Source organism: Vidua macroura, chromosome 1 (assembly GCF_024509145.1).
Source record: "Vidua macroura isolate BioBank_ID:100142 chromosome 1, ASM2450914v1, whole genome shotgun sequence".
Classification (NCBI taxonomy): domain Eukaryota; kingdom Metazoa; phylum Chordata; class Aves; order Passeriformes; family Viduidae; genus Vidua; species Vidua macroura.
This window is the reverse complement of record NC_071571.1, coordinates 94,972,434-94,986,407: the sequence shown is the minus strand read 5'-3', so window position 1 is coordinate 94,986,407 and position 13,974 is coordinate 94,972,434. Positions and strand designations below refer to the sequence as shown.

General features: G+C 39.7%; 1 protein-coding gene across 3 annotated transcripts in view; it reads right to left on the bottom strand.

The window, feature by feature from the left end:
• MBP (myelin basic protein) overlaps positions 1-13,974 on the bottom strand; it is an 82,823-nt gene that overhangs the window by 41,611 nt on the left and 27,238 nt on the right. For all 3 annotated transcript variants that reach the window (XM_053984579.1, XM_053984588.1, XM_053984597.1), the window contains exon 2: positions 11,855-11,945. In XM_053984579.1, coding sequence (XP_053840554.1) covers positions 11,855-11,945 — 91 coding nt within the window. The remainder of the gene's footprint in view (positions 1-11,854; positions 11,946-13,974) is intronic.

Sequence of the window (13,974 nt, the reverse complement as noted above, 5' to 3'; positions counted from 1 at the left end):
CCAGTAAGGGTCAGGTGTCACAATGACTAGCCAAAGCAATGTGTGATTTTAAATAGCATGCTGATTTCAAGACATTCGCTTCTCTTTTCTTGAGGGGCCAGCTCCACAGCTTCCTTTTTCTTATTTTCTCTGTTAATGGAATCTTGACATTAATTTGCAAGAACATTTCAGTCTCAGAATCTTCTAATAGGTTCCTTTAGGCAGAGCTAAAAAGGGTCTTTTTACATGAGAACTTAGAAAATACAGAAAATCATATTTTCAGTGCGGGAGACATTTTTAATCAGCACATACATGAAACAAAAATAGCCCATGGGTGGCAAACAAGTAACTCAGAAACTAGAAAGACATTTGTCCTTCCTCATAATTATTCAAAATTGAACAACAAATTACAAGTCAATATAAGAAGTCTGTTGGGCTGAAGAGAGGAGTAATTTAAAGGCTTGCCTTCAGGGAGCAGTCACTAGCAGAGCTGTATTGCCACAGGTGTGACATTGCAGCTGCAACCCTGTCAAGGGCAGCAACAGCATTTAGAGAGGCTGCTAATGAAGTACACATCCACAGAGAGTAATTGTGCTGTTGAGATTCTGCTACTGAGTTCACCCAAATGGAACAGGTTTTATCAGGAAATTAGTTAGTCTAGAGCAATTTCTGCAAAATCTAGAGCAATTTGGTCCTTGTCTTACAGTTAAGAGCAAAATACTGCTTGGTGTAAAAGCAGTCTGACTGACAGGGAAATAAGTACTCTCAGAAATGGAAATTAGCAGTAACAGGTGCAGAGCAGCCTTGTTATGGTCTAATGTTTATAGACCAATAGGCTCAGTGAGGTCCAGTCCTTGACTAGATGCTCCAGCAGTATGAATAGTGACTGAAATAATGCTGGGAATGAGTCTGCATGTGGATTATGGTACTTTAGTAATATAGGGGAAAAAAAACCCTGTGCACCATGGAAATAATGAGAGCAGCTGAAAAATCCAAAGCCTGAATGCATTTAGAAGTCTTAACTCCCAGGCTTCTCAAACTCAGAAAATTCCTCAATTTAATCTCACTAATCATTCCAGCCCACATAATGAAAACAGTCCACTAAATACAAATTACTACAATCAGATGAGCACTGATTTTAAAATAGATGCCAGATTTATTGTTGGTGGCATTTAGAAACAGAAGTCACATCTCTCTGCTGGAGCGTGGGGGAACTTATCACAGAGGGAAAAGTGACAAACAGTTATTTCGCCCAATCTTCTGATTTTCACCAAAATATCTTGGTCAAAATCTGGATAGTATTTTGAAGTGTTAATGCATGTTCCTAATTCTACTGAAATCTAGTGAAATTCCTCTATTAATTTTCACTTATTATTGTCTCTCTGTAGGCTGTGCAGCTCGTGATGATGTTGGCCAGCCACTGATCCCTCAAAGCAAAGGTGGAAAAATTTGGTGGAAAATGAAGAGGGAAGTTCTCATTTTTCAGGGGTGTTAACAGTTTTTGGTTTCAGGTTTTATTTCAAGCACGAATCTTAAAACAGATTTGCCTTCAGATCTTCATATGGGAATGATATATTCTGAAATAGAGCAGTAAAATTATTTCAATAAATTTTGGCAAATAAAATCAAAATGAATACACTTTCAGCATTTTTATTTAATGCCGAAAAAACTGCAGAATTTTTATTTAATTTTCTAATAATAGGGCACTCAGGCTTGTTGTACAATTGGTATCCACACATCTATTGCCTATTTTGTAATAGATTTCCTATGTTGACAAATGCAGAAGGAATGAAGATACTACAGCAATAAAATCTGAAGACCAAACAAGAGGGTCTTGTGGCCACTTTAAGGATGGCCAGTTTATACAAAAGACTGAACATGGTACAAAAAACAAAAGACAGCCTGAAAGTAAGTAAAAGAGAACAGGATAACACTACTGCCTGCTCCTGCCATAGCCTTACCTTAAAATAATTACATGCTTGCATAGTTTAGACCTAATGAATAGGTGAAGCAAAAGGTGACAAGAATTTATCATGTCTATACATAATCCTGCCCAAAAAAATGCTTTCCAAAAAATTCAGTTCACTCATGGCAGTGAATGCCAAAACTGCAATTAAAACTCAGCATATCCATTTTGGAATAAAATTATCTACTACTCCTGTTTGACTTTGGGCTGCAAGACATCAGGAGACCAGAAAATGGAAATACCTGCCTGCCTGAAGCTGCACCAGTGGCATGCTCAGCACCTGATGTGAAAGACAGGTACCTCAAACCTGCTGGCTGAGCTGATGACTTCAGGCACCACAGATCAGCATTTTCCCTGGTAGGAAATTGGGACTAACCATAACCTTGGTAGGAACTCAGGCACAGCCATTGCATGGCTCTGTTAAAATCAGCAGAGTTGCTGTGCTGAAGAAGCAGGAGTTCCCATCAAGGTAAACAGAGTCACTACATCCTTAAAACATTCAGGGAAGCAGGCTTATTTCAAAGAAATAAATATTGTCAAATGTCAAGTATTTATTTTAGAAGCATCAATATTTTCATTTTGTCTCCACTGAGTCCAATGAAATGAAGTCTCTTCATTGTAACATAACATGGTGGCTTAGTTAAGTGTTCCAAAACCTATCACTTTTGTTTCAGAGTCCATTCATTCACTTTTCCACCAGCAAAGGTTAAAAGAAAATCCTATTACAGGTATTTCAGAACAGAAATGAGAACTCCTCTGAATTGCTTTTATCTGTAGGTTTTTTCTATTGAAGTCATTTGAGATAAACATATTTAGAATGCTGATTTTTACTGCAGTCCTCCTGCAGCAGATTAATATGATGCACAGCAGAAATTTTAAGATGCTACAGCAAGAACCACCAAAAAGGGAAAAAAAAATTCACAATGGATGACAGCTACTAGAAATCACTCAAACTAATTTAAAGTTTCTGTTTTTATGGAAATATTTGTATCCAGTATAAAAATGGTTCCTTCCAATGAAGTGGGACTATTAAAAGGACTAGAGAAGGCCAAGCTTTTCACTGGCAACAGGGAAGGGAAGCATAGGGAAGGCTCTAGAGAGGGAGCCTGCTCTGAACAGCACTGGAAATAAAGAGCAGCATTATCATGGCTGTTCTCTGCTCCCTGCAAGGCTTGTGAGCGACTGCAGTCTTGTCGCCACCAGGATGTTTCTGTACAAGTACCAGTGTGTGCACACCAGTAAATACTGGTCCTTTTCACTTCTATTTGCCTCATCAAAAATGGATTATCTCAGATGTGAATTTCTGCTCTGTTCCTCCTTGTCAGCACTTAAAGGGCCACTGTCCCACCCCTAAAACGGAACTATTGCACAAGTGCTGCCGAGCCATGTGTTTGAAGGAGTTAAGCCAAACCACAGTGAGCCTCCTCAAACAAATGCGTAACAGAAACCCACAGCTTCAAGTATGGATTGGATTTCCTGCCTGACATGGTACTGGAGCCCTGGAGTTTCACAGAGCTCCAGGGTACAGCGATGGGAGTGCCAAGGGGAAACTGACAGATGCCAAGTCCTGCAATTTTTCATTCACTCATTGAATGCTGTGTATTCCTTCTTGCTTTCATTCTCCACCACCATCAGATTCATTTTCAGTCTTGTGGACACAGTTGCAAATGCCATATATGAGGCTGAAGCACAACTGAGATTAACTCAGCATAGGAATAAAACTATTTTGTCAGGGTCACCACCAAACAGCTTGCATGGGGTGTTCACAATTGGTGTTGTTCTCTACTTCCATAATCCTTTCATAGTGGGCTTTTTGCTGCTTGGCTCTCCTTCCAGAGCTACACCCATTACACACCCAAGCTGATATTTTTGCAGAACTGCTGCTGGACAAGAGGATGCAGCTACAGTGGCTCTCTCCCTGCCCTTCCATAATCTTTGGGTATCAACCTGAACATAAGAAAATCCCCAGGTTTTTCTACACTCCAGACCAACCCTTTAATGTTGGAAAGACAAGTCAATGGGTTTTTGATTTTTAAGCTCAATTCACTATTTTTTTAATTTTAGCAAAGTCAATTGAGCTAATTACAGTATCATGAGTGAACATTACTTAAACGGGGGTGTAAGTGGGAATGAAGAAATTACAACCCAGAATTTCTTAGGCCCTCCAGATCCTGGCAAGGAATTGGAATTTCACCCGTTTAACAGCACACAGGATGGGAAGCATCAACTTAGCACTGACCTACTGTATTTATGAGGGCAAGATGTTTACCTCTGCATCCCCTTTTTTCACCCTGATTTCTGTCTTCTGCATTTAGAGAAGAAAAAAATCTGGGTTTGGCTATGTCTTTCATGATGTGTGCTGTGGGCAGCCTAATGGAGGTCAGACACACAACCAGAGGTAATGATGAGGCCTGGACCATCAACAAAATGCTTCTAACCAGGGTAACTGACTGCTTAAAGTATGAGGAGAATCCACCATTTTAGTACAATTTTTGCAATAGGACATTATTCTGGCTCAAATCACCTATTAAGGATTTTGTCTAGAAATTACACAATGAAATTCTATAGTTTGTATTATGCAGGGAGCCCAAGCTGATGGCTTTTGTATTATTTATTTTTTTTAAGACACAGAAGTATTATCAATCTTAGCTGCTGTTTTCTTGTTCTCCTAATGTATGGTACAAAAACTCCTCCTAATTCTCTTCTAGACACTGCATTAAAAAGTGAGTCATGTTGTAATTAAAGTTTAATGACAACATCTGTTTCAGCTAACCCGACAGAAGAGTGGCTGGCCCACAGAGAACTATTCTGCTTCTTCTTTCACTCAAACCAGAACTGAGTGGTTATTCAGCCTCAAAAAATTTGGAAATGGGACAACAGTAACATTTCAACTCCTTTCCCCAAAATAAGGATCTTTCAGAAGCACTTCAAATTCATTTACAGATAAAATCCTGCCTTAACCCAACTGGATGGTACATAAGAATCAGTGACAGAGAACACTAAGGACTTCTGTGCACACAGAATACTCTCTTCGGCTGCAGCCCAGTAACAGGACAAAGATGACAAATTACACTGGGAAAGGAGTAATTTGTTTCATGGCTAGCTGATTAGCCAAAAGCCTGGTATCACCACCCAGCAGCATGAGATATTAGACCACCCTTGGAGATCCTCACTTTTACATTTGGATACAATGCTTGGTCTGGATAACAATAGGATGGTAAATGCCTATTGTGCTTCCCCCCATCTTGCATACAGATTTACTCTTACTGAATAAACAAGGGGAAAAGAAATCACCAGTTCCTGTACACTGTATAGCAGGCATTAAAATAATGAATAAGTCATTTATTGTTAATGTGCTGATTAATTACAGCAAGCACAGCCCACCACTGCTAAAAATACAGCAGCCATCACTGTCACAGCTCCACGCCTATGCTAATGACCCAAGTAACAAATCCAGTCCCTATGATATTAGAAAAACCCAGACCCCTGTTATGTATGTTGCTTGCATGTGGTGCACACAAGAAAAAAAAAGAAAAATCATACCAAATCAGAGTTGTTAAAATGCCCTGAAGTGCATTAACTTTGTGCAAACATCAATTGTGCACTAACTTTGCAGCAAACATCAATTGCATGCTAAAAGTAATCTTAAAGATTTGGATGATGCTACTGTAAACCACTACATTAATTAATGGGATATTAACTAATTAGATGTCCAAGACCTACCATACTGTTTAAAGTATCAGATTGCTGCCAGGAAAGAAATAATGTTTGAATGCTATATTTAAGTAAAGAAAAACCATTATAATGAGCCATAACCAAACCAACCACAGAACTAATATAGAAGTTGCAAATACCTATATTTTATCAAAACCTTCAAACTTTAAAATAAAAAAAAATCCTACCAGCTGCCTAGCTGCTGCCTCTGGACTCCTACAGGTCTCTTTCCACCACAGCACTTCTCCAGCATTCAGCTTCACTTGTCCATATGTAAAAACTACACGCAGTTTGCAAAAACCACTTTATGATATGCAAGATACACAAGATTCAGCCCTTTCCCTAAAAAAAAAGATCTGCAGGTAAGCATGAAATACCATGCCAAAAAAGGGAAAGCTGTGAGCTGTACTTCTGAGACCCAACAACTTGTGCAAAAAATAGCAAACGGGTTTTTTATTAAAATGTAAATTTATTCTTTCCACCTCAGAAAACTAATCCAGGGTTGCTGCTGTAATTTTGATAAACCAGCGGTCTCTGGATGAAAGCAGACAGACCAAGTCTTGCAAGAAACTGGGAAAAGGAAAGAAGGTTAAGGAAAGTGGAAATATGTGGGTAGCTGGAAAACCAGAATCATTACTTAGCTTATAATGAAAACAGACAGGACACTAAATTCTCCCATTTGCCTCTCAGGCAAGAGGAAATAATTGCACCATGGTAATAACACCTATTTTAGAACCATTTGCTGTCACACCAGATTGATTTTTTTTTGTGTAAGCTTGCCATTATTTTGCATTAAAGTCATAGCTTGTGTTCCACAATTGATTGTGTTTACAATGAAAGAAGCTTCCCAGTAAGGTCACTGAACTGCAATAACCCTCAGCTTTTAGCCAGCTCCTGACAGGACTATATCACCTCCTGATAAAGGCCTTGTGCCTTCCAGCTCCTCCCTTCACATTCTGCCCCTTCCCTTTTTTAAGTAAGAATCAAGAAGCAAAAATAGGTACAGGAAAAGAGTGACAGCCATACAGATGTAACATATAATAATTTATATTCCCAGCTTTGTCAGTAGATTCTCTAATACAAATTCTCTCATTTTCTAAGGCAAATCCTATAAACCGTCAATAAATCCTTAGCTGAGAAAAAACCCCAAACAATAACAACCAAAAAAAAAAAACCCAACCAGAAAACCCAAAGTGGCATTCAATACACAGGATCAAAAAATTCCTATGTTTGGATGCAGTGGGACAGTGGTGAGCAAGACCCACAGTGAGCGCGACTGCGTCTGTCAAACCACTACAGATGGAAGTCTCATGGAGAGAGAGGTCCTTCATCCTGTGTGGGTTTACACAACTCCCCACAGGACACTCTGCGTGGGACACAGCAGCAGGCATCAGCATAAGCAAGAATCGGGGTGAGTCAGGGTCAGCGTGGAATTGTGCTGAATGTACTTTTCTTGCTGAGTCCCCGAGCTCTGCACACAGAAAGATACCTCAGGGCGTACCCAACTCTGCAATTTGAAATAGCAGCATGGCAGATGGTGCTGAAAACGCTCTACAATAGGATCTCTCCTTTTAGAGGGGAAAAAAAGTGTTCATTTCATCTCTTTTTAGTAAAAAAACCCAAAGAACAAACAAACCGAAAACCAAAACCAAACAAACTAAAACCTTCATCAACAAGAAACAGCCAAAGCACAGAACCACACCACCAAACCCAAACAACAACAAAAACCCAACACTTCACAGTACAACTCCAGGCACACAGCATGGATCCCTGGAAAGCTTTAAACCAGAAGAAAAAATGCCACATCCAGATACAATTTTACACCTGATCTACCAAATAAAAAAAGGAAAACTTCAGGTTTGAAAAGATAAAGTCTTACTCTGTCTTACCAAGGAAGATGTTTTTTACCATGAGGGTAGTAAAACACTGGAGCAGGTTACCCACAGAGGTGGTGGATGCCCCATCCCTGGGGACAGTCAAGGTGACATTGGACAGGGTTCTGAGCAACCCAATTTAGTTCAAGGTGTCCCTGCCCATGGCAGGGGGTTAGGACTAGATGGCCTTTAAAGCTCCCTTCTGACTCAAAATATTCTATGATTCTATCACAAATGGTTAGCACACTTTGACTTTCATTGTCATCAGAAAGGGGAATACAAAATATACAACAGTTCCCCCTACAAAAAAATCTTGCTTGTAATTTTATGCTAATTCAACCCTATAGGAAAAAAAAATATAATTAAAAATATGCATTTGTAATTTTCCAGGTTAATGTAATAGGGGTTGCACCAAAGAAAGGAAGCTCCAGTCCTTCCAGTGGTCAGAATGACAGGCAGTTTTCTCCCCCTGCTCCAGCATGACCATTGTAGGGTAGCATTGGATCAAATAAACTTCTGAAAATATTCTCTCTAAGTAAGGCTAAGAGTCCCCTCCTGACCCATTTCTTTAAATGCATAGCACCATAGCCAGCAAATCTCTTCCTTGCACTGGGATGTAATTCAAAATCTTTTTCTGACTACATTCTAGTTGCAACAGAGACCATGTTGACTACGTGCAAGTTCAACAGCAGTTTGCAGTGAGCAAGACGTTCTAGCTCCACATCACAGATGCATATTCAGTATATATCAGACAACGGAACTCTGTTGGGTGCCACAAGAAAATCCTTTCAAAGGGCAAACAAAACTAACTCTTGTCAATTCAGAATTGCATAGTTGCAAATGCCATCACTGTGATGTCTTTTCTCTCCCAATACCCTTACTCTTCTGCACCATTTCTCCACTCCATCCTCCTGTATAAAAATTTCACTGCCTTTGAGAATTAGTTCTGTGAAACATAAGACACACCTGACTTGTTTGTTTCATAAAGCAGCTAGTACAATGTGGCTTCATCATTGACAAGGTCTTTTCATCTATACCCCAGTCTAAAAATAAATATTAAAGAGAAATGCAAAAATGCCTCCTGGAACGGTAATTCCCAAATTTAACCCATACAGAGAAGAACAACAGGACAACTAAGGCATTTATGTGTGTTCACAAGTGTCCCTTTACAGTAGCGGATGAAACCTTGCTTGAATCTACAAAGAATGCTACCAGGTGTAGCAAACTTGAAAGGGCCCCACACTTGGTCCCTTACCATTGTGACATTTTCAATCAATAATAATATGTTTGCTTCGAAAACTGGACCCAGCTGATAGGGACTGCAGAAACCACATTTACTCTGAAAGGAAGTATTTTCAAAAAAAGTATTCAAATGGTACAGTTCATCAGGAATATTCTGTATAACAATCCTTAAGCAACTTCATCTATCCCATGCTGTCCACAGCAGAGAAAGTTCCCTTATCCTGAAAAGTCATTATTGTCACCTGGTCCACGCCAACGCTAACCCTGGAGAGTGAGGAGGCAACACAAATCGAGATTTCTGCCTTCTTTGTTGAAGAGCCTTGGAGCTGGCAGTCCAGGCGCCCTGGTGGCTGCCAGGGGCTGGCAGCTGCTGCCACCGGGTGGCTCGGCGACGAGGGACAGCCAGCGGTGTCGGGGCACACTGCTCCTCCCGGCGCCTGCTGCGCTCCCCTGCACCGGGGCAGAAAAGGCAGGCGGCGCTCAAAGGGGGCTGCCCCTCCTCAAAGGGGGCTCAGGGCTGCGTCAGGCTCCTCTGCTGCCCGTGCCAACCTTCCTGCAGGGGGTGGCATTGCCCAGAGAAAGCCGGGGGAGGGGACATCTGGGGAAAATAAATGTCACAGAAGACAGTGATCTCCGTGAAAAGGGAAGGCTGAGCTGCACCTGCTCAAAGTGATGGGAGGCTATTAAAAAATCTTCAGAAGAGGGATTCTAGTCAAAGCTGGAGTTATAAATTAACCAACTATTGGTGCATACTTGATGCTTGGTATAATTAGCATCACTGGGGAAAAAGAAGGAAATGAGGGATAGCTTGAAATAGATCAAGCCAGAGGGAGAATAACTGAGCAGGGTCTGTAATCATTTAAGTCACAGAACAAGAAATAACTCACCTAGGGAAAACTGCTTCAAGCTTATCCTTTATCCCTATAAGATGTAAGAGTATTTTAAGCAATTGTCCAGAACTGCAGGGAAAGGCATATACAGCAGTCATTCTCAAGACAACATGAAACTTGTATCTAGCAAAATATTCTCCCTGATTCTTACCAGTGGTTTCATTTGCACCTTCAGTCTACTTTGATTTAGTCAATTGACGTGGGTAAGAGAAGACTACAGAGTCCATTTGCACCATACTTCCTCTTTTTTTACCCCCATTTTGACCTAATCTTAAAATAAAAAAAAACACAGACTGTCATTTGCAAAGTGCTAGGAGAGTTGATATAAGATACTGTAGTCTGACTGGTTTTGGAGTTGGAAAGAAATTTTTCTCCTTGTTGTGTAGAGTTATCAAAGGCTAATCAGTGTCTTATGTTAGATAACCAGCTCAGTTCACAGATTTGGAACATGGAAATATTTAGCAGTTTGTTAGTAAATCATGAGCTTTAAAGACCACATAGAACACTGCATGTTGACTTTCTTCAATTAGTTAAAGAATTTGTTGATAGTGAGTTTAAACCTAACAGTGAACTTCATGCTTAATTCCCATCTTTAAACTCACAGTTCCCACGTGGACCACAGGCTTAGCTAACTACTGGGTTAGCCCACTGGTACATGGAGTAGTGATCAAAATATAGAAGGTTTAAGTGCCTGAGATTTTGCTGGTAGAAAGAGGCACACGGAGACCTCCTTGCTTTGCTGTCTCCACCCTTCTCACAGAAAGAAAACGAGAGATCTGCACTGAGAAAGGACACAGTTTGAGATGCATATTACACCGTGCCATGGGGCTTTACAACCAGTATTACTGGATCTACTGCAAACACCTGGCAGAGCAAATGGCAAAGAAATGAGGTAATAGCCTCAGCACCCACTTAATGAAGTTGAAAGCTAGTTCTAAAGTCCACTTGTGGATTCATCAGTCACTGGCACTACATGATCAGTGTTGGAAATATTTGTACCAGCAATTCAGGTTCATGTGTCAATCACACTATATTATCTCAAGGAGAAAAGATGATTTTAAATGGTTTCCATTATTAGTAAGAAAGACTAATTATTAATTCTTCATGCTCCATTCCTTTTGTATCTTGAAAGAAAAAAATCCTTACTGTATTCAAAAATATTTCACTCATCCAAAAGTTTTCAAGCTAGTCAGCCTTACTAACATGATCAGCCTTGCCTTAACCTCTCCTGCATTAATGTTAGACTACTATTTCTTCATTGGAGTTCTATTAGCATAAAATCAACCTTAAGTTGTAATAATAAGGTTTTTCTTATCAGGAAGAGATTCTTCACACAGCAGGTGGTTGGGCACTGGAACAGGCTCTGAAGGGAAGTGCTCACAGCACCAAACCTGACAGAGTTCCAGAAGTGTCTGGACAATAACCTTAGGCACATGCTGTGATTTTTGGGGTGCTCTGTGCAGGCCCAGGCATTGGATTCTGATCCTGATGGGTTCCTTCCAACTTAGCATATTCTATGATTCTACGATTTCCTGTCTCTTTACCAAAACTCAATGCAGAAGAAAAGGTCAAATGTGGCTTTCAGATCAAATAATAAAAATATCAGCAAGGTCTATATGGAGAGCAGGGAAAGGATTCACAGAAAAACACCAAGAGAAGCTAATTTAAAATCGAGGCCTCCAAGAATTCTCAAAGGTCATCCAGTCTATCCTTCTGGCACAAGATGATTACATCAGTTTAGACAGTTACTTGTCTAACCTGTTTTTCAAGGCCTGCAATGATGAATCTGTACACTTGCCAGATGATGTATCACAATGCTTTAGTATTTGTTTCTGTATTTCCCTTCCTGACATTTGATCACATCTTTCTTTTTGCAGTTTTAAGAATTCATTGTTTATCCTCTCCATTATGGATGGAGAAAAGTTTATTTTTCCTTACTGCATAAACCTTTAATTTTGTTGGACACTTGGATTCAATCTTTCTTCTCCTCAGAGATTATTTGTTGTAGACTGCTGATCTCTCTTTGTTTTCTACTTGGTCCTTTCCTCCATCTTTCCAGGTCTTTGTGGGACTGTACAGCCTGCACTCAAATGCTGTACATCAACATTAAGTAGATCACTATGTCTTTGTGGGAATTCCCTTTGTACCAACACATCAAATAACATTTTCAACTTTTTGCAATAACTCACCAAATACTTCATTATCCTCTGATGACTGCTGTGTTAGTCTGGCTGCTTTCGGACCCTCTTTAGCTGCTTCCTCCACCTTGGTTTCAGCATTCTGTAAAACAAATTTACTGAGATCAGTCCTTCTTTTACTGGTCTCAAATAGAAACACTCTTCAAACTTCTTAATTACATTCCTAATGAATACATGTGATTTTGTTATCTTTGCTAAACATATGTGATTTTTCAAAATATTAAGGAAAAATACTCTCAGAAAACCCTGATTTTTTTTTTGAGTCTGTTTTAATCTAACTAGATTACGTAAATAGAGAGTTAAAAAAGACATTTAAACAAGAGAGAGATCTTAAACCATAACAGACTTGTAAGTTTCCACCTTTCCTCCTCATATTTAGTTTTATTTCTATTGACATATTCCATGTTGACTTAGTGAACCAAGAGATCAGAAGATAGTACACAAATATTTCTCCTTATACAGGAAAGGCAAGTGAGCTAGAGCTTCAAGTCATTAACCAATTCATGTATTTGACTGTCTAAAGCACAAGGATTTACCTACTTCTGAAAGAAATTTGCCAGTTAGCTACCTGGTGTAACTAGAGATAAATCAACAGCTTCAGCACTTAACTTGCCAGAAGTTAAAACATTTAATTCCCCAGCTAGAAAAGTCTGAGGAAAACATAAGCTGCAAAACATTGAGTTTTAAATATTTATATTTCTACTAAAGAAAAAATAACTCATGTTTTAAAAATGTTTTACTTTAGTACTCAAGAGAAACATATACACAAGCTTGCAACAATGCAGACAGTAAACTGCATAAGCAGTGGTCTGTTGACTGATGGATATGAAATGACTGATACAATATTAAATATTACTGCAAAGACTTGACTAAGAGTTGAGGAAGGAATAAAAGAGAAATGTTTTATGCCTATGCTTTTTAGAGAATACATATTGTTCTATTCAAGTATGTGCTCATTTGGAAGACTGTGTGATTTTTTGAGAAATACAAATTTTAAACGCTGACATATATTTGAAAAGGCTGCTATACAATCTGTTCATGAAAAATTACCATCTCTGCTCTCAGAAACATGGCACACTTTCAAATTTCTCTTATTTCCCCTTAATAACAATAAGGAAGGTGTCAGAAGATAGGTAGATTAAGTCTGTTAACCTCCCTATAGAACAGAGGAATGCAAACTTAAGGTGCATAAACTCAAGAGACGTTGAAGCAAGACAGCAAGAGTTTTCAGAAAGAAATAAAAGACAGACCTAGCAAGCCTACTGGTGTCACATGGCAGCTGACAAGAATTGGAAAAAGCAGAGACAGAGAAACTGCCTCAGAGGAACAGTGCAGGTTCTTCCTGAAGCAGGAAGGACATAGAAAAGTGAAAGGATTCTGCACTCCCTCAAGGCACCAACCTGAGTGTGTCCAATGCAGAAAACCCATCAGCTTGGTACCCCTCAGAGCTGAGGAGAAAAGTAAGTTTTACAAGATGCTTACCTCAGTCTGGCTTAACCAGTGTCCCTTGGGAAGATGGAGGGACCCAGTCAGAAATCAGTAGTGGCTACACTGGGAGACAACTTGCTTTGGGTATATAACTTCATGATCAGCACAATTAACCTAAATCCTGTACCCAGAGATATAATCTGTCAGTTGTGTAGTTACACAGTCTGCAGTGCTGTCCACTCAGACAAGGAACATACACTAAGGTCTGTGCTGGTTGACAGGATCACCTGCATTTAGAGGCCACTGATTCTGTAAGCTGCATACTGGACCCAGGTTCTCCATCCTATTTCAGTTGCTCTATAGTAAGCAGCAAATCAACTACATCTTTGTTGTACAGAGAGATGGAGAACAGCAGTCAACTCTGATAAAAAGCAGAAGAGGACATCTGCTACAGCAGGGTAAGTCAATCCCAGAGGCAAACACTGAAAACTGTGTCATCATGGATGAGACAAAATTAGTACATTTAGATTATTAAAAGTTCAGGGCTTTCCCAAATGAAGGGGACAGCTGAACTCCTGATCAGAGCTATTGCTCTAGGCTTGGTAAAGATGTTGCTTGTTAGCTCCATCTTTAACTGTATTTCATCATATTTAGTGTATGGTAAAGCTGGTGGTACAGGAAGG